The sequence below is a fragment of the Naegleria fowleri genome (assembly GCF_008403515.1).
Source record: "Naegleria fowleri strain ATCC 30894 chromosome Unknown tig29, whole genome shotgun sequence".
Taxonomy (NCBI): domain Eukaryota; phylum Heterolobosea; class Eutetramitea; order Acrasida; family Naegleriidae; genus Naegleria; species Naegleria fowleri.
In genome coordinates, this window is record NW_025407961.1 from 452,949 (window position 1) to 475,005 (window position 22,057).

The 22,057-nt window shown below is 37.0% G+C and overlaps 12 protein-coding genes across 12 annotated transcripts; 5 read left to right on the top strand and 7 right to left on the bottom strand.

Annotated features, from left to right (window-relative positions):
- Positions 1–551: 551 nt before the first annotated feature.
- On the bottom strand, positions 552–1,154 carry FDP41_002432 (uncharacterized protein; the record flags this gene model as incomplete). Its single annotated transcript, XM_044705626.1, has 1 exon — positions 552–1,154. The coding sequence occupies one exon, from the start codon at positions 1,152–1,154 to the stop codon at positions 552–554; it is 603 nt and encodes a 200-aa protein (XP_044563325.1).
- An 89-nt stretch (positions 1,155–1,243) lies between these two features.
- On the top strand, positions 1,244–2,674 carry FDP41_002433 (uncharacterized protein; the record flags this gene model as incomplete). The annotated part of the gene is made up of 2 exons (XM_044705627.1): positions 1,244–1,865; positions 1,914–2,674. The coding sequence occupies 2 exons, from the start codon at positions 1,244–1,246 to the stop codon at positions 2,672–2,674; spliced, it is 1,383 nt and encodes a 460-aa protein (XP_044563326.1).
- A 229-nt stretch (positions 2,675–2,903) lies between these two features.
- FDP41_002434 (uncharacterized protein) lies at positions 2,904–3,668 on the bottom strand (the record flags this gene model as incomplete). The annotated part of the gene is made up of 1 exon (XM_044705628.1): positions 2,904–3,668. One exon carries the CDS (start codon positions 3,666–3,668, stop codon positions 2,904–2,906), a length of 765 nt encoding a protein of 254 aa, XP_044563327.1.
- Positions 3,669–4,416: 748 nt separating this feature from the next.
- On the bottom strand, positions 4,417–6,519 carry FDP41_002435 (uncharacterized protein; the record flags this gene model as incomplete). Its single annotated transcript, XM_044705629.1, has 1 exon — positions 4,417–6,519. One exon carries the CDS (start codon positions 6,517–6,519, stop codon positions 4,417–4,419), a length of 2,103 nt encoding a protein of 700 aa, XP_044563328.1.
- A 1,086-nt stretch (positions 6,520–7,605) lies between these two features.
- FDP41_002436 (uncharacterized protein) lies at positions 7,606–8,619 on the top strand (the record flags this gene model as incomplete). The annotated part of the gene is made up of 1 exon (XM_044705630.1): positions 7,606–8,619. The coding sequence occupies one exon, from the start codon at positions 7,606–7,608 to the stop codon at positions 8,617–8,619; it is 1,014 nt and encodes a 337-aa protein (XP_044563329.1).
- Positions 8,620–8,727: 108 nt separating this feature from the next.
- Positions 8,728–9,597, top strand: FDP41_002437 (uncharacterized protein; the record flags this gene model as incomplete). The annotated part of the gene is made up of 1 exon (XM_044705631.1): positions 8,728–9,597. The coding sequence occupies one exon, from the start codon at positions 8,728–8,730 to the stop codon at positions 9,595–9,597; it is 870 nt and encodes a 289-aa protein (XP_044563330.1).
- Positions 9,598–9,784: 187 nt separating this feature from the next.
- Positions 9,785–11,701, top strand: FDP41_002438 (uncharacterized protein; the record flags this gene model as incomplete). The annotated part of the gene is made up of 1 exon (XM_044705632.1): positions 9,785–11,701. One exon carries the CDS (start codon positions 9,785–9,787, stop codon positions 11,699–11,701), a length of 1,917 nt encoding a protein of 638 aa, XP_044563331.1.
- A 611-nt stretch (positions 11,702–12,312) lies between these two features.
- FDP41_002439 (uncharacterized protein) lies at positions 12,313–13,729 on the bottom strand (the record flags this gene model as incomplete). The annotated part of the gene is made up of 4 exons (XM_044705633.1): positions 12,313–12,472; positions 12,551–12,943; positions 12,997–13,438; positions 13,648–13,729. The coding sequence occupies 4 exons, from the start codon at positions 13,727–13,729 to the stop codon at positions 12,313–12,315; spliced, it is 1,077 nt and encodes a 358-aa protein (XP_044563332.1).
- A 696-nt stretch (positions 13,730–14,425) lies between these two features.
- FDP41_002440 (uncharacterized protein) lies at positions 14,426–16,694 on the bottom strand (the record flags this gene model as incomplete). The annotated part of the gene is made up of 8 exons (XM_044705635.1): positions 14,426–15,040; positions 15,089–15,321; positions 15,390–15,642; positions 15,698–15,843; positions 15,898–16,126; positions 16,179–16,192; positions 16,249–16,485; positions 16,670–16,694. 8 exons carry the CDS (start codon positions 16,692–16,694, stop codon positions 14,426–14,428), a joined length of 1,752 nt encoding a protein of 583 aa, XP_044563333.1.
- A 298-nt stretch (positions 16,695–16,992) lies between these two features.
- Positions 16,993–17,960, top strand: FDP41_002441 (uncharacterized protein; the record flags this gene model as incomplete). The annotated part of the gene is made up of 2 exons (XM_044705636.1): positions 16,993–17,347; positions 17,668–17,960. The coding sequence occupies 2 exons, from the start codon at positions 16,993–16,995 to the stop codon at positions 17,958–17,960; spliced, it is 648 nt and encodes a 215-aa protein (XP_044563334.1).
- Positions 17,961–18,048: 88 nt separating this feature from the next.
- FDP41_002442 (uncharacterized protein) lies at positions 18,049–19,744 on the bottom strand (the record flags this gene model as incomplete). Its single annotated transcript, XM_044705637.1, has 5 exons — positions 18,049–18,705; positions 18,805–19,059; positions 19,123–19,154; positions 19,223–19,264; positions 19,426–19,744. The coding sequence occupies 5 exons, from the start codon at positions 19,742–19,744 to the stop codon at positions 18,049–18,051; spliced, it is 1,305 nt and encodes a 434-aa protein (XP_044563335.1).
- A 96-nt stretch (positions 19,745–19,840) lies between these two features.
- FDP41_002443 (uncharacterized protein) lies at positions 19,841–21,981 on the bottom strand (the record flags this gene model as incomplete). The annotated part of the gene is made up of 3 exons (XM_044705638.1): positions 19,841–21,471; positions 21,524–21,530; positions 21,580–21,981. 3 exons carry the CDS (start codon positions 21,979–21,981, stop codon positions 19,841–19,843), a joined length of 2,040 nt encoding a protein of 679 aa, XP_044563336.1.
- Between the last annotated feature and the right edge of the window lie 76 nt (positions 21,982–22,057).

Below are 22,057 nucleotides of genomic sequence, written 5' to 3' on the forward strand. Positions count from 1 at the left end.
CTTTTTCAATTTCGTTAACAATCCATTTCTTGAATTGTTTTCTTGAATGAAAGTATCAAAAAATCTTTCACACGCTTGTCATCTTTTGGGGCGTTGCATGTTGCTGGTAAACCATCTTTGTATTTTCTTGAACCTTTAGCAGTAGGAAATGTGAAATTTGTATTGAATGACAACGCATCAATGTCGCTCATTTCGAACTCGAAAAAAATCGCGAAAAAATCGTCGATTTTTTATTCGCACTTTTTCGAAAATCACAATATGCATTGAATGGTGACAAAAACGTTGGTGGACTGGCCAGCTCATACTTAAGTTGGGGAACAAGTCTCATCTCCACAAGGTGGAGATGTGGTTGTTGGAAATGATGGCAAACATGTTGGTATTTTTGTTTCCTCGACAGAGTTTGTGCATTCAAGCTCTAAGAGAGAAATGGTTATTAAAGTGGGCTTAGATCAACTCACTTACGCTTTTACGAGCGGATACCAAATAAGAAGAAAATAAAACATTCTGAGCTCAGAAAACAAATTACACAATAGTGCATGTAGGGCAGCGTATTACTGTTGATGTACAACATGACTGGATGCATTACTCAATCTTGTTTGAGAGCTTGTAGTTGACACAAATCTCTGATACTTCGAGAGTAGGAGTGGTACTGCTTTGAATAGATCAACCTCAAGTTTTTGATTTTCGATCGACTTCTTCTTGACGGATGCCCACTCAATGTCATTCAACGATTGATGAATGATATCCATCGTTCGTGCAATATTTTTCAAGAGCTTTACGAACTTGTCTTGATATTGTCTATTCATTGCGACAAGTTTTTGAGAATGATCCAGAGAAGGAGCTTGAATTTTAGAGAGTATTTTGGATTTGTTCAATGCAAACAGGTGCAAGTTATCACACAACTCATTCAAAATTTGCAATCTTTCTGATAAACTTGCATCATTTAATAAATCAAAGCTCCGACTATATTCACTCATCAATTCATACTTTTCATGTAAATGAAATATTCTATCTTGGATATTCATTGACTCGGCCAACAGTTGTGGCAAATCAATAATTTCATTTTCTTGGTCTATGTGTTCGTCATGATTCAACTTTGTGTGTTTCTCATGATAACAACCACAATGTTCAGCTAGCCGCAATAATGAAGCCATTCGTTCCAATTTTTTTTTAATTGTGAAATTCAGTGGTTGATTACAAAGGTTTGAGTTGGCGGGAAATGTTGCTTGTTTACCCTTAAAAAATGTCGTTGCACTCGGAACGAGTAAAGACGCCACTGCCGGAGCAGTTAAAGAATTCCTTTTCGTTTGGAAATACATCACAGAACGAAGAGGATGGTATTGAAGAGGAAACAATGATGGACGATCATCACTTTGAAATGAAGCAAACAGAGGACGGAGCTAATTTAGAAGAATTTCATCGTTCCGAGAGTATTCAAGAGGAGCCTGCTACACATCAAAATACAACAGCAGCAAACAACTCTAGAAGAAATCGATTCAATCAAGACATGAGCCAGGCTGCAACCGAGGTTGATGAGGAGCCAAGCGACAGGAAACAGAAGAAAAGAGTCAAGAAGAAAAAACTAAAGAAAAGAATTGAAGAAGAGAACACTGAGGAGCCCAACCAGGCATCGAGCGAAATTATTTCCGCAACAAATGACACGAACATCAATTCGACCATTAAGAATGATCTCTTTGCAGACATGAAGAGAAATCACTACTTAACCATTTCTCCAAACGATATTATTACAAAAGATGTTGAGGAAGGTGATGATGGTAAAACCGAAGAAAATGTAATTGAGACAGCCAGAAATGTCAAAACTCAGGGACCTACATCACAAAGACAAAAAACAATATTTATTGAGAGTAAGTAGAACCTGCTGACTTAAGTAATTTATTGACGTGCACCGTTAGATCCTGTGAGCGGCCAGTTCAGAAAAATTAAGGAGGCTGATTTGAACAATCACAAGGACGTGAACGAGGAAATGGTTGAAGATGAACAAGAAATTATTGAACGTGAGATTAATTCCTATAGTTCCACAGTTTTGATCACTAACAATAATCTGTTTGTAATTTTGAACTTTACCCAAGGTCTTTTGGTTGGATTTTGTCTCTTTCACCTTCTTATCAACATTCCTCTCTATAGCCAACTGGTAGCTTTCGCTGAGTGGTATTCTTCGGTTGCAACAATTCTACAAAAGATTTACATGTTCATTTGTAGTATCTGTGCTGTTCTCTCCTTTTACATTCTTTCAATTGAAATACGCCCTCCAATTCAAAAGAGTACAATATTTACAGAGTTGGTTGTGGAAAATTCGTCACCTTTGAAAAGGTCTACAAGAACTGTGTCATTTCTAGTGAAGTCATTACTATGTGTAGAGGCATTCTCATACTTGTTGGCCTTTTTAAGCAGTGTCATAATTGCATATGCTGACGAATTCTTTGCATTTTACTTCTACAAGGTTGGATCGAACTGGACAACTACAATTTCAGTAGCTGACAGTGAAATGATTCCTAGATATGTTATTTTTTGGCATGTCCTTAATGGAGTGAGAGCATTGAGCAGTATAGTTGGATGGGTGTCTGCGACCATATTATTCAGAGGTTTAAGGAGACAAACAGAGACGATGTTTCAGCATCTTTTGAAGCAACAAAGAAGTGGCGATCAACGATGATGTCACCCGTGAGGTACAATGTGAACTATTAACAACAAGAAATCAAGAATATATGGTTAGTCATCAAATATGGAGACAGCACGATCTTTGGTGTTGAGGGAAAAGGATCGTACGTATATAATCTTCAAAACACCTGATATGAAGAACAAAGTTAGATTTACTTTGCCAATATGCACCAATTTATAACCTTGGTACAATACCTTTGCTTAATAACTTCTTCAGCATAACATTATAAAATGATAATGGAAAGTCTCCTTTGTGGTTTAGGTACGGGTGGCGATTGGTCTGCAGAGGGTGAAAGCGAAACATCAGGCATTAACTCAGTTGGTTTGCTCTCATTCGACACCTCACCGGGATTTGTGTGAGAAGCTTCCGAAACGTTGGAGTCAGAACAAGTTGAAACACTACAAGTATTAATTGAGGGATTGATCGCATTGGCTGCATTTGCGGCAGTGAGTAACGTGTTGTCTGCGGCAGAAGAAGTGACAAACACCGAAGGATTGGATAAGACGAGGATATTCTGTGGAGATTCGACGCTTGTGGTGATAAGAGATGGAGGTTCGGAAGATGGAGACAGCACAATCTTTGGTGCTGCAGTGTTTTCTTGACTTGTAGAAGTGCAATTGGTGGCTGTGGTGGAGAGAAGTTGTACAAATTGCTCCTTCATGGACACTTTGGCTTTTAACTCCAAGTTTTCCTTCTGCAATTCATCGATTTCCTTTTGTTTCCTGTCTACCTCTTTCAAAACCTCTCTAATCATGAAGTATACAAAGCGAAACTTTTCAAAGTCTTGCGTAGCTAAGAACCGTATGGTATTGAATAACGTGTCCGTGTTGCTCAGTTTACTGAGGCAGTAATTGTCCCAATCTTGCATCTCTTCGATTGAGAGATTTTCCCTCTGCTCACAATATTGGTTATTGATGATGGCATGGAGCCGTCTGAAGGTGTTCATTTGATCCTCTGTTATTTCGACTTGATCCCAAAACGATTCCATGATGATGATATTGTTGTTGACGATGATGAACAAGTGGAGGTTGGATTAGAGTGTGGTGTAAGGTGACAAATACAAAAATTCGTGTGAAAAGCGTTGGTTATTGTCAATGCAATTTGTTATTATCTCTTAAGAACGATTCACTATTTGCGGCGACAATAGAGAGAGTGCGTATAATAACAATCACACACAACATATTACAGCGTCACATTGATATTCGTTGTTCAATTTAAGAGTTTTCCCCAATTTCCATTTTTATCAATTGTCCAAAAGGGTCGAGGCGGACCAAAGTTCACGCTAGTTTAAATTAAAGAATGCATATATTGATGTTAATACATATTCGATTTGTCATTACGGGTAACTTTCTGAATTCCAAATGTATCCACAGCGACCTGCTGCAAACCACAACACATTCATTTAGCGAAAGTTTCTCTTCTTGGAACATTCGTATACTTGATGGAATTATTATTGTTCCAATCCAACGAATCTAACGATGCATTCTCTTTCAATCTCTGTGAGATTCCCAAGTCATCTTTGAAAGGTGGTACGTGTTTTATTTTATTGAAATAGATTCCTTGAAAGGGTCTGATTTGCTAATTTTCTTTTCTTCGTGACTGTGCAAAACGGACGGGAATATAATGTTGTTCGAATCATCAATTTAACTAATGAAGTCTCGTACAATTCCACTCAATCATTTACCAATTTAGATGACACTGTTTATGATATTTGTTGCACCTTATTAGCAAGATTCTTAATAACATGCGGGAGATCCCAATTTTCGTGGATCAGTGGCAGGCAAAATGATTCTATTTCCCTCTTCATCTTTTGTAACATGAACTACCTGACAACATCCAATGGTGTGACCATCAGGTAAGATTTGAACCTTTTCAAATACATGTCCCTTTTCTTGCAAAGTGCTTACGACTTGCTTGTTGAACCCTTCTTCAATTTTTACAACAGAAGAGCCTGGCTGAGCATGAACACGGGGAAGTTCCACCGCCAATGCTGGATTTGCTCCAAACTTATCAATCGAGAAGAACACCTCAATGATGGCACTAATAATAGTAGGACCTCCACTCGCTCCAACTACATATTTCACAGTCATATCTTTCTTATCGAGGAAAATAGTTGGAGACATGCTGCTCAAAGGTCTCTTTCCTGGTGCAATGGCATTAGCTACAGACGGTGGAAGGCCAAACTGGTTGGGTTTGTTTGGATCAACAGTAAAGTCGTTCATTTGATTATTAAACACCACACCTGTGGATAAACTAGCCACCTTACTACCAAAATTGTGGTTAACTGTGGTGGTCATTCCTACTGCATTGCCTTCATTGTCAACAATTGAAAAATGGGAAGTTCCCTTGTCTCTTATTGGCGCATAGGAGTCTGGAAAATAGTGTAACCAAGGAAAAGTTCTTGCTGGAGAAACACTTTCTGTTGAAATTTGTTCAGCATAGGTGTCACTTAAAAGCTGATCGATGATGTACTTGGTCACATTTTCTTTTGGTAAGAAGTTTACATCTCCCAATATAGAACGATGGCCGAAACCAAACTTCAAGGCCTCTAGAATGTAGTGATATCTTAGACCAATTGGTGCATTTTGGAAAGTGTTTGATAGATTTAAATTCTTCAAAATGCTCAAAATAAATCGAATGACAGGTCCAGAAGATGGTGGCGGTGGAAGAATGACCTTGTAATCTTCAAAATCTAACATCATTTCTTCCAAGGAAATGATAGAGTTGCTATCAGAGAAGGGCCGTAATGGCTTGTAATTTTTCAAATCATCCAATGTTATAATTCCGCCCTCTTGCTTAATTTCCTCCACAATTTTCTCTGCTATTGGTCCTTCGTAAAGCACATTAGGTCCTTGGTTGGCAATAAGTTCCAATGTATTAGCATATTCTGGTCTTTTGATTGTTTCCCCTTCTTTAAATACACGTAGAACTCCATTTGCATCTACGGTGGTAAATTGTTTCAATGTTGGATACTTGAGAATGTCATCTTGAGAAAGTCTCAAGGCCAATAGTGGTTCCACAGTCCATCCATTTCGTGCCATGCCAATCACATCTGTGAATAGATCCTTCCAAGGAAGTTTTCCGTAAGCCGAATGGGCCATGTAAAGTCCCTTAATCTCGCCGTAAACTGCAATGGCCTTTCCTCCAGTGACACTTTCTTCATTATTATTGACGTACATATCTTGTGAAGCGGCACTGGCAGCTGTTTCTCTGGCATCAATAAAATCAATAGTTTTAGTTTGGTTAAGGAAAATATTAATAAATCCACCTCCACCAACTCCACTTGCAAACGGCCTCGTCACACCCAAGCACAATGCAACAACCACTGCTGCATCAACTGCATTGCCTCCTTTTTCTTTAATTACCTTCAGTCCCATGTTCGAGCAAATAGAGCTGTCACTGGCGACAGCAGCATGTTTTCCAACGAGTTGTACTGGAGGGCTGCTTTTTGTTACTCTCATACCAAAATAAAGAGCTATACCAACTCCGAAAATACAAATGAATGCTAAAATCAAAATTGGGCAAGAAATATTGCAAATATGAAATATAAGTTTTTGTGTTTTTGTTCCCTTCACTTTGTAAATAGGCTGTTTCTCCAGAGTTGACAAGTCACTAGAGCTTGACACGTTGCTGTGATAACCTTGTCCTCCCACAGGATTAGAAAATCCCTTTTCCAAGTCTTGTCGTTCTTCCACAGTCCTTGGAGAAACCATCCTTCTCGTGAGCTTGGATTTTCCGTTTTGTCGGCTTGGATCCAATTCTTGATACATGGACGGTGATGAAACTTTTTCATCCTCTTCTAAACTCTTAAGACTTATCAGTGGTGTTCCTTCTGCCATTTGATTTATATATCAATAATTATAGTTGTTGTTGTTGTTGTATTCAAAACGTGTTGTTGCCTATCCGAGAGAGAGCAAGATTTTTCTCTACGATTGTAATAATTTAAAAACGTGTTGTTGTAGTTGTTGTTTGGGAATCATACAATTTAAAGAACTCTCCAAAAATTCAAAAGTTGTTTACGATCCAACTAGTGTCTTTCAAAAATTTGAGCACAATGTCTAGATAGCAATGAGTGTTGTTCGGTTCTATTCAATTCTTCTTCTGAAATTCTTCCGAGTGATACAGGTGTCAAGATGAATATTCATGAAGAGAGGAACGATTTCGGAATCTTTTTTTGATGATGAAACAGCAATGAGAAAACGAATCACAACATCCAAATCAAGCACATGATCATGTGCATCAAAAGGAATGAGAGGATTCATCATTCGTGATGAATTTCGCCAAAGTCTTCGACATTGGAATTCGGCACCTCTCTCACTCTCTCTCTCGAATGAGCCTCAAGAGAGAGCTCGGTAATGTAATGGCATTCCGAAAAATTGTTCATCAAAATTATTGGTGTCCAATGTTGAAGTCAATCGTTAGCCAGGCTAACTACACAGTGGGCTTATTATGGGCTAGAATTTGTCCAACGAAAGTCCTTTTCCCCAGAGAAATTGTTGGCTTGTCACCCAAAAGCTTCTTTCCGCATGCATAAGCGTATGGTGTTGAAAATAGTAAGATTCCAAGGTGAAGTGTGATGTTTTGTTTGGAGTGTTGAATCTCAATGTCGAATTGCCAATTTAATAATGCATGATGATGGTAGAGTTTTTCTATAAGTTGTTAAACCCACAGAAAACCCCTGGCACCTTCCTTTGTTACTCTGTCAATGATATTGTCGATTTGATGAAGCTCAAACAGCAACTTCCGGAGTCTATGCTCAATTCAGTACAGGAGAAATTATCTTCTTCAATCGAAACTACAATCGATTAATGTTTTGGGATAAAAGTAACACTTATTCATTGGGTTGAAAAGAAGGTATCATTACAGGTTTTGTGGACCTAATGATTCTCTCGAATGACCAGACAAGGTTGTATTTAATTGGACCCATGAGTTCAGAAGGAGGTTTTCGTTTGAAAGGAATTAGCTCAACAAAGATTGTCAGTTTAGATGTCTCTGCAATTCGTAACATGGTTGCTAATGATTTTAACTATATGCCTCCTTTTGAAGACGTGACTAGTTATTATAGTTTCGACACGGATTATGGTTTAAGAAGCCCGTTCTTTGTCTTATCAAATAATAACCTCTTAATGTCCATGAATTTCTATCCATTTTGGTTTCTTTATGATAATAAGTTAAAGAACTTTACAATAATGGTGAATGATGCAGTTCTTACCTCAAGACCTGCATGTCATCTAAAGCAAGCCATTGAAAGTAATACTTTGTGGGCAAAGTGCAATACTGGTGATAGTGTGGAATTTTGGAAATTCGATCTTTTTTTCCAAAGATTTGTAAAACTTCGTGTGGTGACCTATCCAGCCAACATTACCATTACAAATGGATACATTGGAAATAATAATTGGGTTCCAACTTCAAAATATATTTACTATGCAGCTTCTAGAGGTTTCAATGTTTGGGGACCAGAAACTCAATTCCTTAATAGGTGGACCATTAGTTATTACCCAGTGGTTGGTCCTTATACAATGGATGAACAACTTGTTGGCACTCGACTATTATCAAGGGTTGACAATAGAGATTACGTAGATCATGCCTCTCTCGCAGATTCAATGACTTCAATGACATTTGACAGGACCATTCAGAAAATAATGATTGTCATGAATTCAGACATGGTTTATCAAGTATTCGGCAAAAGAAACTATTTTGCAAATGACCTCTCCTACAGATATCAAGAAATAAGTCCAGTAGTTCACTTTGACGAAACCACTCGAACCTATGTTCCTGCCTACAATGGAATTGGCATCTCTCCCTCCACAACCTTCTCCTATGCCTATGGTATTTCATGGACATGTGTTTCCCAATACCTTTCTGCTTATAGAACTTGGGCTGGCAATCTAGCACTTTACAATCAGCAGCAGAGAAAATTTATGGCTGATCCATTATAAAGTTCTAATTTTGATTATGATTTTATTTCACAAAAGTCTCCATTTATTTCACAACTTGTTGGCACTTCACAAGGCAATTATTTCATTCTTGGATATTTCAGAACATTCATGGGAATGACCTTTCATTCCATTGGTTATTGGCAAAAAAGTTCGAGTGCCTCCTTGAACAAGTTTATTCCATTACAAGGAGGAATTACCAAATTGAAGACTACCTATGGTGTTAACAACTTTGATCCTGGAACTGGTAAAAAGATGTTACTCTCCTCCGATGAAAGATACTTGTGTGTGTTGGAAGATTTTGACATGGCTGGATCGATCCTTACCAAGAATTTAGCTATTTGGGATTTAACCAAACAAACTTGGATGAAAGCACACACAAGTTTTGATTCGGCAACGATTAGTGACATTGCCCTCGATGATCAATATTTATATGTGATTGGTAATATTCAAAGAGCTGGAGCCATCATGGTTAATAATATTGCAAGATATTCATTGAGTAACAATCAGTGGTATGCATTGAATAAGGGACTCGATTCAGCACCTTTAAATATTTACAATATGAATGGACGAATAATTGTGACAAGTGTCAAATCTGGAAGTGGTAAACAATTTCCAACTGGAATGGCTGTTTGGGATGGTCATTATTGGGATGTTTATAATGGAAACATTCCTGTCAACAACAGCATTTATCTTGTTCCTGGAATGCCAAACACAATAGAAACGTTTTATGGAGGAAATAGAGCCACAGAATTCAATACCATTTACAACAATAACATGTTTGTCAACTCGAGAGACAATGATGTGTTGACAGATAACACCATTCTAGCTGTTCAGATATCATCCATTCAGTCCACACCTGTTGATCCATCCATGTCCACACGAAACTCAACATCAGTCAATGCTGAAAATCAAGTTCAACCTCACTGGTGGATGGTTATCTTTTTCATTACAACCTGTTTGTTCATGAATCTATGGTAAATCCAAACATCCGTTTATGCCACAAACACTTTAAGAGAGAGAAGGTTCATTTAAAGTATTACCAAAAAAATTATATATATATATAAAACATCTTGTTCGATTACAGTAGTGAAAGTAGTTGAAAGATTCTTTTGTAAATATTATTATGATAGCAAATGTTTGTCCTTTGAAACCATTTCCAAAAAAAATGAATGAATTTCATCACACGACTACTACTGCTGCCACGGACTCAACAATAACCACCAAAGCCTCTCAGTCCGTCCATAAGTTATCTCCGAAGGCTTGTATGGGTTGTAGAAAAGCGCATAAAAGATGTTCTCGACAATTACCAACGTGTTCCCGATGTCAGAGCAAAGGCTTGGAATGTATCTATGAAGAGAGTAGTAATAACCATAATTATCAACAACCTTATTATTTAGCATCATCATCATTGGTGAGAACAAATTCAATTGGAAATAATAATAACAATGGCAATACCATCAATAATCATCCATATAGTTTTCATCGATCCAATGATAGGAATCTACTACAGGATAGCATAAAAAAGGTAAAATTAAATACTCTACAGACCTATTCGGAAATTATTTGCATGGGAACTCCTCTGTTTGAAATGAAACAACTTGAAGAAATGATGTTTTTAAGTTTAGATGAATTGTGTAATAATAGAAAAGACATTCTTTCTTTTTTATTGAGTATTCAAGCATTATGCGAGCAAAGATTTGGCTTTACCGATTTTTCTGAAAAATCGATTGTTAGAGCAAAACAAATTCTAAGTCATGTTTATGAAGATTGTGACAATCAATATGTGGCATGTACATTTTTAAATTTTGCACTCTATTTTGCTGGAGAAGGAAACAAACAAAAAGCAAGATATTATCTTTCATGTGTGGACAATTTTATTTCAGAGTTAAAAATTTATGCTAATGGTAGAAATTTACAAGAGGCCCTTAAAGAGAGACAACAAACGATGGGATCAGATGTTGTTTTAATTTTAAAGAATTTTCTAGTGTTTAAATATGTGACGGACCTCGTTGCTAGTCAAATGAACCCACTTCCTGATTCCAAAACGATTGAAGAAACATTTTCTCTACTTGTAGGTTTGTCACTACCTCAAGAATTCAGAAAAACTATGGCGAGTAACACTTTACAAGATCCTAATATGCTCGAGGATAGAATTAAGGGAATGGAGGCAATTTACAACTTAATTCACATTTCATGCAAACAAGAAGTGGCTTCAGACTTTATTCAATCTATTTATGATTTTGTACGTCAAGTAGTCATTGGTGGACTAAGAATTGCTTATATCGCCCTTGCCAAACCTGAAGTATCTACTGATGTCAATAAGTGGACGATTCTTCTCGAACAATCAGCGCTTCATTTGAGTGAACTGACACAAAGTGAACTTTTTCACTTTATTTCTCCACTTCTCACTCCGTTTTTCTTATTAGCATTCAATGCTAATCTAGAGGTTGCAAAATTAATAGAAAGAGGAGAACGAAGTAACAATTGTCCATTTCCAAACTTTGATGATATGACAAGAATTGAAGGTCTTCATGTCATGTATCCCAGACAATTGGCTCATTCAGTTGTTGATTATTTTCAGGTAGTGGAGAGAGATCTGAGAGCTCTTCGACTTCTCTCCACCAGATACAAATACGTCTCAGAGTTTGCTGACACTATTGAGACGTTTTTAAGAGAGAGAAGACAAACAAATTCACTTGCAGCAACCACGTTACACATGTGTCATGACTACTCTCCACCGGTCGATGTGAATGATTCCTCATCATCAAGGAAGTATTTCGGATTTTTATCCTCCTCCATGCAGCCATCCACGAATCCGATGCGACGAAGTGCAACATATTACACACAAATGAGAAGATTCATCTCGAGACTGAATTCGTCGTTTGATAAGGTTTGCCCTCAGAGCATCACCACCACCACAACTAACGAAACAATCACGGATGAAGACATGATTGAGGAATGTTTGCAATTCTTGCAGGATGACGATATTGAGTTGGATCCACTACTCTCCCAAATGCTGAATGGACAAGAATTCAGTGAATATTTCTGTGAGCAACAAGATGGCAAAGAGAAGATCTTGTAGTGGAATGATCGCACTGGTTGTAAATAAAACTCATTCCGATCTCATCTCTAAAAACAATTTGTCCTTCACCATCAAGAAAGTTTTTGATTTTAAATTTATTATAATTTAGTGATGTCAAAAAGAGATGATTAGCACTAGATTTGTCTTCAAAATTTTACAACTTTTCCACAGGTTGTTGTGTTGGAAGAAGTCCGTATTTTCTCTTCAATTCAATTCTATATTGGGAAAAGGTATCAGCTGGAGAGAAACGAGCAGGGTGTGCAGGACGGGTAGCCACTGGACTCTTCTCGCATGTGGTGTTCTTGTTGTCGCACACGTATTTGATGGTGTAACTCTCGCAGGCTTCGCAATATCTCAGTCTCATTTTTTTTTGAAGAACAAAAATTGTTTGAACTTCAGCTTCTTGTATTTGAAAACAAAACTGTTTTTTGGCTCGTTGAGTCAACATCGATATATATATTTCTTATTCGGTTGAAGCTCTTGAAAAAGTGGCAATGATCTTACAACCTTCTGGAAGCTTCTTGTGTTTGGTATCTCGATATATCTTATCCAAATCACATTTTTCAAGAGTGACGCTGTAGAGATCAGCATCTTGTTCTACAAAGTGAGTGTTAATCCAAAAGTGAAAGAATTTCACAAATTTGCCTCTCTTCTTCTTTTTTTACAACTATTTTAAAATCTCCATTCACTGGTACATTACATTTGAATTGGACCGATGAATCGGTAGTCTTATAGGTGATGCCATTTCTTTCTTTGCTCTTGTGGTCATACCTTACAAGAAAGAGACCACAAAAAATTTTCACAGAATTAGATCAAAACTTGTCAAACTCACTACTTTCTAATACTTACAATACGTTAAAATTGGAATCCAAAATCTCCATATTAATATAACCAGCTATTACTGGAGCCGGTGAAAGGGTAAGAGATTGTAATATTAAGGAAGGATTAGAATTAGGGAACAAAATATCAGAATCACTCAACTGAGCAAATATAGATATAAACGATAACGATGTTGGAATGGGAGGGTCTTTCTTTTCAGTCGTTGTCAATTCTGAAATGGTGCTTGTACTCTCATTGGCACGCGATAAACCACCTGAATGAGTCTTTTTTAAACTACTTGCAGCAACGCTGTCTTCGTTATTACTCTGTATACTGTCACTGCTTGTTGTCTCTACAATACCAATGGATCTCTTTGCCCTACTTGCATTTTCCAAACATGCTTTTTCTAAATAGTACACATATCTACCAAAAGTTATAATAAAAATGCTTTCAAATCGGTTTAGCATGTCACTTACCTTCTCTGACTTGGAATGGTCACACCTTTGTGATTCTTGGTTCTAGCTCTGGCATAATAATCAAGACATTCTTTGGCTGTAGGCAAAAATTGAGAATAATACAAGTAGCATGAAATACAAACACCCGTTCTTCCCTTTCCAGCTTTGCAATGGATAACTGCAACATTTCCAGGATCCTGACTCAGCCACTCATGAACGCTCTTACAGAAAGGGATTAAAATTTCAAACTTTGGAGCTTCGTGGTCATAAAACTGATACCTATCTTCTACTCTTCCATGAAAACACGACTTGTCGTAGGTTCTCTCTGCACACAAATTCCACAACTTGTATTTATCTTTGTGTCGAGTCTCTAGGAATCGTTGCACTTCTGACATTGGGTTACGGTAAATCTTCTCAAAATCAGGTGAAGGATAGCCCATTGCAATAATGTTAGGCGTTATATCTGTGTGAGTTGTATCGATTCAATAATCAACGTGGTTGTTGAGATCAACAGGTCATGTGACCGTCGCAAATAAAATTTCCGAAAATAGTAATCAAGTTGTCAACAAAATCATCATGAAGAGAGAACCACAGTCATCATCAACATGTTGTTTCATTTGATACGACGATTATTAATATACTCTCTTGTGCCATCTCATTGAGTGTACTTACAAGCTAAATCAAGATCAAATCCGTTCTCTGGATCTTCATATCTCTTTTTCTTTTTAGAAACCAATCTTCGTAGAATTTTCATCTTGTTCTTCTTGGAGTGGTAGTAGTAGTGGAATCAGTAATGATGATCAATTGGAATTGGTGTAACGTGTACTTTAAAAGGCTTTTTCAGTAATAACGGATACAAAGAAAATAAATATATGGAACAAGTCTGAATAAATTAATGAGAAGTGATGATATGGTGGTGATGTATTCTTTCCTAGTGTAAGAGCAAATAGGAAGAGGCTCTTTCCGGAAGTGGTGTGTGGTGGTTGATAATGGTGGTGGTTGGTGTTATTGTGATGATAAATCTCCCGAGATCAGCAATGATGATTCACTGTACTCTGGACACGAGCAGCAGCAAGAACAACAACAACAACCGAATTCTCTCTTCTTTCTCCTCGAGTGGTGTTAGAAAGAAGAATCAAAAGGAAAAAACCTCACACAATGAAGGAGCGGCAGAAGTCGAGAGCGAACAATACTGTGATGGCGGCGTTGAAAACGTTACACCTCTCTCGTCGACTTTTTTTCGGTGATGGATCTCTCCGCAATATGTCATTCTTCTCTCAATCTCGAGAAGAAAAAAGACTGAATTTGCCAAGATTTTGCTTTTAAAAGAATATGGAAGCAGTTTTCCGAATTTCATTGGCTCATAGCCAAACTCGAGTATGACAAGGGGCAGTAATTCGGTACGACGTCGATGTGTCACTTTGAGTTGTTTTTATCTTTTAACATCTTGTTATTGCTTCATGGATTCTAAAATTGCTTTCTGCAATTCCCATTCCTCGTCAGTCATGCTCATATCACGTAGAAGTTCTTCTTGCTTTTCCAACTCTTTTTTATGTCGCAATTTCTTCTCTTCGAGTTCTATGATTTGGCTGAGCATGCTTTGTCCTGATTTAATGGAGCTACTTTTTGCGGCTACTGTTGACTTGGGACGAGGGCATCCAAATTCGCCAGAAATCATAAGATCATCTCTGACTACAGAAAACACAGATTGAAGTCTACTGTCACACAAAACACTTGTGCCAATAATATCTTGTTTGATGGACTCTTCAAAGAATTGTTTCACTGGCTTTTCTAAAAAGTTTGATAACTTTTCTGTCGCGTTTTCCAATTGTTCAATGTTGTCTTCTAAAACATTCTTTGCACTTGTTCTGATTTTATCAGTCACCAATGGTTTACATCCTTGTAATATTTCAGCGTTAGCATTGGATGTAGGATCAAACATGTAATAACTGAAGACATAGGAAAATTGAAGTCCCTTTCTGCAATTGAATAATGTTAACATGGCCTGCTCGACCCATTGAACCTCAATCCATGCTGAATTTGGTCTCAATGAGAACATTTCTCTCTGAATACATGTTTGTGAGTTTTAAAGACGTGGCTAAAAAGAACTTACCATTTTCTCCTTAATAGTGTCTCTTGTTTTAGTCTCTCTGTTTCTAGAGTCCTCATGTGCTTTATATCTATTGTAATAGTGCAGATATCTTTCGAGGGATTGTCTAGCATGTTCTTTGTTGGAATCTTCCTCAAATTTACCGCAAGAATGGCTGTAGGTTTTATGATCGAAGTCCTTTCTGCAAACCCAACACCAATGATGTTGACATTTCTGACAGTGCATGTGGTTACATCCTTAATATGTTAAAATCCATGGATTCCATAAGATGATCTATTTGTACACTTGATACATCATTACTTACCTCCATTTTTCTCGATTGGAGTACCACATTTTGGGCAGTCCTTTGTGTTGCAATTCAACCAGTTAAAAGTCTCACTATCATCCTTACACTTCTTTTGCCAAGCTGTGAGCATGTTGCAAGTTGCTGGCGAGTGGGGATATTTTGTGCATGCAAAGCAAAAGATTTGCCCGCAAGTACATTCAATTTCGAGCGGAGTTGTGTGCGGTACATTAACTCTTACACATCTGCCACAGCATGGAGTAGATGGACACCACTAATAATGTCAAATGGTTATTTTCGAGAAGTTTTGTTGACACAAACTCACATACCTTTACAGATTTGTTATCTTCGACATATGATTCAATGAACTTTCTTTCGAATTTTTGCTTCTTCTCACCAGAAACAAATTTAGAAATAATGTCGTCGTCAATAATGCTGTTACATCCAACTTCTGGACAAAAGATTTGTTGCTTGCCTAATTTGATTGTATGAATCTATTGTATTGTCAGGTTGAGTCAAATTCACATACCTTCATTGATCTTACTTTCTATATGACTTTTCCAGCAATTATCACAAAAAGCGTGAGAACATGCAGGTAATTTTGTACAATTAGCTGCAGGGACATCATCATAGCAGAGTGGGCATTCAAATTCATCACCCTCTACAGTCATACATGAAGCATCTTGAATGTCATTTTCACTCAAGCCTACATATTTCAATACTCCTTCTTTTCCTCTTTCGAAAAATGTGTTTAAAAGCTAAAATCATTATTGCTTAGCCTGATATTGTTTCTTGCGCGTCACAACTCACCTTCTCAGAATTCCCTTTTGAAATTGCACATATAAAATCAATTAGATCAAAAACAAAAGAAAATACCTACACTCAAATTTTCTTAATAAAACCTTTGCAGAAGCATCTGTAACGCCCATAATACCGACAATATTTTCAATTTCTGTTCTTTGTTCTTTAATGATCTCATCCAACGTCAATATTTGATACTCGGCTTCCTTGTGTTCTTCTTCTCTGAGTCTTGTGGTATTTTCAAATCCATCATCACCATCTTCATCCTCGATCATGAATGTTTCATCTTCCGTGTACCCAAAAGATTCAGCAGTACCTAAATAATCGTTCGGTTATACATTATCAAACAACAAATAGATGATCAAGGCCGAAATAACACGAAGATCATTATTTGATGAACATTCATTATCATATATTGTTAAAATCATGACCAATCCATACGGATATTATTGGTTGTTGATGATAATTTCGCAACCTTGTCATCAATTGCTCTGACATACCTGGCGTAAATTCTTCTTCCGACATTTGGCAAAGAAAGTCTTTATCGCATAGGCTAATTTTTTTCAAGTTACAACTTCTGGTTGGTTCAGGAATCTACAACAACAATATACCTCATAGGTGGTCAAGTCAGCTTGTTGGGTTTAGGACAACAGCTTGTTCAACGGTGTTCTCTTCTAGGACCTCTACTCACTCTCTTGTAATCTATATATCTTTTGTTTTGAACAGAAGCAACAACACGTGGCACAACACGAAGTTGAAAGAAGAGGTGATGAGTGAGAGAAAAAAATTTTCGGAGATCCAATTATTCTCGTCATCATCAGAAATGGAACAATATATTGATTTCAGCGACAAGAATTTACTTTACGTGGCTGGAGTAACTATCCTGGCTCCAATCATTTGGAATGTTTTGGCCCGTATTGAATATCATACCCGTTTACTTACCAAACTCGCTTGTGGTAATCCACAACTAGGATGTTACATGTTGGCTGTTTATATTTTCAGCTTTTCCTTGTTTAGAGATTATTTGTTTGATAGAGCACTCGCTACTCAACCTGTCGTGTTGAAGGAACAATACGGAACTGAGCTCATGTATGTGGGTTATACTTTGCAAGGAATTGCTGCCTTGTTGGTTTTAGGAGCCTATTATCAATTGGGAATTACTGGAACTTATCTCGGTGGTATGTTTGTTTGATACTATTAAATGTTTTATGATGACGAAAATGATTGAATAATTATGATGATCGATATTTTGTTACCATGATAAATTCAATAATGATATATATTTTGATGATGACAACACTTCAATAATTTTGTTGCAATGATTTGTGTGTGGATAATGATGATGATAAATACATTCACTCTGTGTATACATTCACTCTGTGTGATACTTCATAACTAAATGATTGAATCATGATTGCATTCATTTCTCACACCTTTCTTTCGGAAAATGGTTCTTTCAAATAATTGGTTATGGCTTGTGATTTATCTGGCACAATAGACTACTTTGGTATTCTCATGGAAGAAAGAATTACCTCTTTCCCATTCAACATTACTGACAACCCAATGTACAATGGTTCTACTTTGTGGTTCATTGGCCACTCCCTTGTCAAGTGCTCACCAGCTGGTTTGTTGTTGAGTTTGGAGATTTTCATCATGTACAAGATTGCTTTAATGTTTGAGGAACCTTTCACTGCCATGATTTATGCTAAGAGAGATGAGGAGAGAAAATCTGGTAAATCATCATCATCTCCAACTACACCATCAAAGAGAAAGAGCAAGAAGTTGGATTAAGTATTTTGACTGTTATGAATCAATAAATTATTGACCCATTATTTGCTTTCAACGACACACATACTAAGGAAAAATCTTTATATTAAAATTAGGGAGTGTTTTCGTCATCATCGTCCTCTTCTGGTTGTACATTTAGGAGTTGTCTAGCGCATTGGTCTGCAGTCAATCTGCTTTGACCAATGTTGAGCATGTCAATGATGAGATTGGCCAAATTTCGGTTATGGTAAATTCTGCCCACTTTGTTTCGAATGTATTCCTTCCAATAAGAGAGCTCTTCGTCTGAAAAGTTTTGCTGTTGTTGAAGTGTCTTGATGAGTTGGTAGGTGTGTGAAAATTGGAGTGAATTCTTTTCTAGATCTTGTGAAAGAGGATCTTCTGAACTCATTTCCATCGTGAGTGACATGATTTGAAACATGACAACACCCAGTGCATAAATATCAAGCAACTTCCATCCATTCATTTCATTCTGATTGGGTCTAACATTCATGGTGTTAGTTGGTTGAGTATTTCCAAAGAGTGATTTAATTTCATGATCCACATTGTAAGAAAATAAATCTTGTGCATCTTCTTCTTGCTTTGGTTTTGAAACGAGGTTAGCAACTTCCAACAAGGAGGATTCTGCTTGTTTGAAAAATGTATTGAGATAGAGATTCATGGTGTGAATGTGAATTCCAACATATCCCAAAAAAACATTTTCCAATGTTTCATCCAGAAATATATTCTCCAAAGAAATGCATCCATACATCTGATAAATGTGAGTGTTCATTGAAAGGTAGAAGCAACAATTAAAATAAAGCATGATAAGGATTAATTACATTTTTTCAAAAGTAGAGTCAATACCTACAGTCGTGTTTAAAGTGTTATGAAGATAGGAGAGTGCATCCAATAGTTGTGAGAAATATTTCAAAATGGTTTGACTTTTCAGGAATTTTTGTTTTTCCAATCTTGTTTTGACCAATCTTAATAAATTTCCTTGTGGATAAAATGGTGTCACAAAACAACATGATGTTTTGGTCATGTAGGTATCTAAAATTGGGATTAAGTTTTTGTGAGAATACATGTTAAATTGTGACATAAAGTACATGAGAAAGGAGGATGGCTGTTCGAAAATCAAATTTGGAAATGATTAGAATTTACATTTAAAATAAATCCAAAAACATACATTTTCTGCTTTTCTACAATCAACCTCAATGACTAAATGACAAAAAATCATCAATGAGTTCATAAAGTTAGAAATAAATCTCAAATTCTCTTGTACTTACTGGTTTTGTATTCTCCCATTTTAAAATCTCTAGCTTGAAAGACTATTTAGTGCATTTGTATCATTATTGTTGTATATATATAGCCAGGTCCATCACAATAATCATTTGTGACAGAAATATTACATGCATGTCATATTTAAATAAATATTGCATAATTAATATATTTTCAAAAACATGATCGCACCATCATAATTCTCACCTACACTTTACAAAAGAGGGCCATAAATAAGAATTTGTGGATCCGACACCCGAGGCATTAAAGTTCTGAATTTCTGCAATTTTTTGATAACGATCTCTCCGGAAGGAAGCCTCTTGGAAACTTGGCATCGTCATCATCATGTAAGAATTATTTTCAAAATTATTCGCAGGTATTGCTTGTAATGAGTGATCATTGAAAGGAGTGCCATGTTCCATCTTTTCGGGATTGACTAGTCCCTTTTCTACTCTTCGTTTGGAGAGATCAAAGGATGGAACGTTGAAGGAGGAGAGCGTTGGTGTGTTTAGGATCGTGGGTCTTTGCATTTTTTCGATTTATTTGGATGGCATTTGATGGGTGGAGTCAAGCAAGCATCAAACCTTATTTACTCGAATCTCATCTCAATTTTATTTGAAATACGTTTAGCCTCCCTTTGGTTTCACAAGGAATTTCAATGCCAAGTAAGCAACCACCTTGTAAACAAATGTCAGAGCAAAACAAAAACCAACATTGATCCACACGTTTGAAAGTGGACCATTCATTTCCAAATTCTCAATAACAGCTGCACCATTTGGGAAAGGACAAGCTCCACTGGGTGGACATATAAATTTGGCTCCTTGGAATTCATTAAGGATCAGTGCTTCAAAGCCAAAGTGGAACAAAGAGGTCCAATAAATCCATGTCAACCAAATTGGAAGATTGTTAACATTACGATAGAAACCACCGAAAAGCATGAGCACAGTATTTACAAGAGGGACAATAGCCATAGCAACTCCAAAGTTAGGGAGGATGGAACCAATCGCTTGACCCAAAGATTGACCTGTAATGGTAATGACTGCTAATAAAAACATAAACATGAAAAATCGTTCCACTGTTCCATTCAATCCACACATCCAATAGGAAATGCTTCCAAACAACAGAGGAAAGAAGAGTAGAGTTGGAAGTTCAGCAACGTTACGGGCCAAGAAATAGCTGCTCACTTTGTACATTTTCGCTCCTCGTTCTCTGAGGAAAACAGGCTTGTCATCATACATTAAGGTAACTGAGGCCATGGCAGAGCTCAAAAATTGATTAGTACAAATAAAGAACAGAACACCTATTCTATCTGTGACGTTAGTTTGAGAGAATCCAAGCTGAAGGAAAATGAGACCAATTAAAAGAGCCATGACCAAATTTTGGAATAGCTTGGCCATAGTCACCTTTCTATCTCTGATAATGTTAATGAGGGCTCTCATGGTCAGCACTCCAAATTGAGCAAGCCAACTGGAGTTATATGAAGAAAATCGTTTCAAGTCTTGATCAAGCTTGGCTGATGGTGGAATTTCAATGGTAGGATGAGTCTTGGAATAGTAATTTAACACTCCTTCAATTCTTTCGTCTTGTCTCTTTTTCTTTTCAATGTTTTCACCTGTAATTGCTGCATTCTCAGTTACGACGTCCATAAGGTAGTCAGCTGGGTTGTATCCTGTTGGGCAAGTATGCCCAATTCTATCAAAATATTCAACAGCCTTATTGGCATCTCCAAAGTAAGCAACTCGGCCTCGAGAAAGAAGTAAAAGTTTGTCGAAAATGTTAAAAATGTTTGAGGAAGGCTGGTGAATTGTAAGAATGACAGTTCGGCCATGTTTCGCCAATTTTGAGATGGTTTTCATGACGTTATAGCTGGTTTTGCTGTCTAGGCCTGTAGTTGGTTCGTCCAAAAACAAAACAGATGGTTCTGTAAGTAATTCAATTCCGATACATAATCTCTTTCTTTCTCCTCCTGAAATGCCTTTTACGATACCAGAAATACCGACCTTAGTATCGGCTGACTTTGACAAGCCCAAGTCTTCAATAATGGCATCAACTCTTCTCATTCTTTCTGACATTGGAATTTTGCTGTCAAGACGCAACATGGCTGCATATCGCAAAGTTTCTCTCACTGTTAGGTTGCCCATGAGTACGTCGTCTTGTTGCACGAATGCTGAAAGGGCTCGGAATGCTTTTCCAGCCTTTTGACCGTTGGCAATAATATCACCTCCTGAAGGCTTGACTCTTTGTGACAGAATATTTACTACACAAAAGTTATCATTCCATAAATGAATACTTGGTGAATCAATACTTACATAAAGACTAGCGATTATTAGCATTCGGTATAATTGTTGCAAATTAAAATACTTACTGTTTTACCAGCACCGCTAGGACCCATGATGGCCAACACTTGACCAGGAGCAACATAACCAGTTATCGGATGCAAAATTTGCTTATCAACTTTCTTAAACATATTCTTCAATGTAAATCCAAGTCTTTCTTTTGGTTTCATGATTTGTGATGGTGGAGATGGCTTCACTTTCACCTTAAATTCCAAATTATGCCACTCCAATTGAATAGGAGGAGACCTTCGAATGAATTTTGTTTCATCATCGGAATGATCATTTAAGTGAACAGGTACTACAACACTTGAATTATTTTGCTTTTGTTGAGAGCCATTAGAAGGAATATCTGAATCCAAATTAAATTCGGATGGGACTGATGATACCTCAGGTAAATGAGGTATTAAATTTGGCAATTCAACTTCCGTCATGTTAGTAGTATAAGGGAATAAAGAACGTTATAAGGAATTGCTGTTGAATGAGCTCGGGATGAAAATATTTAATAGG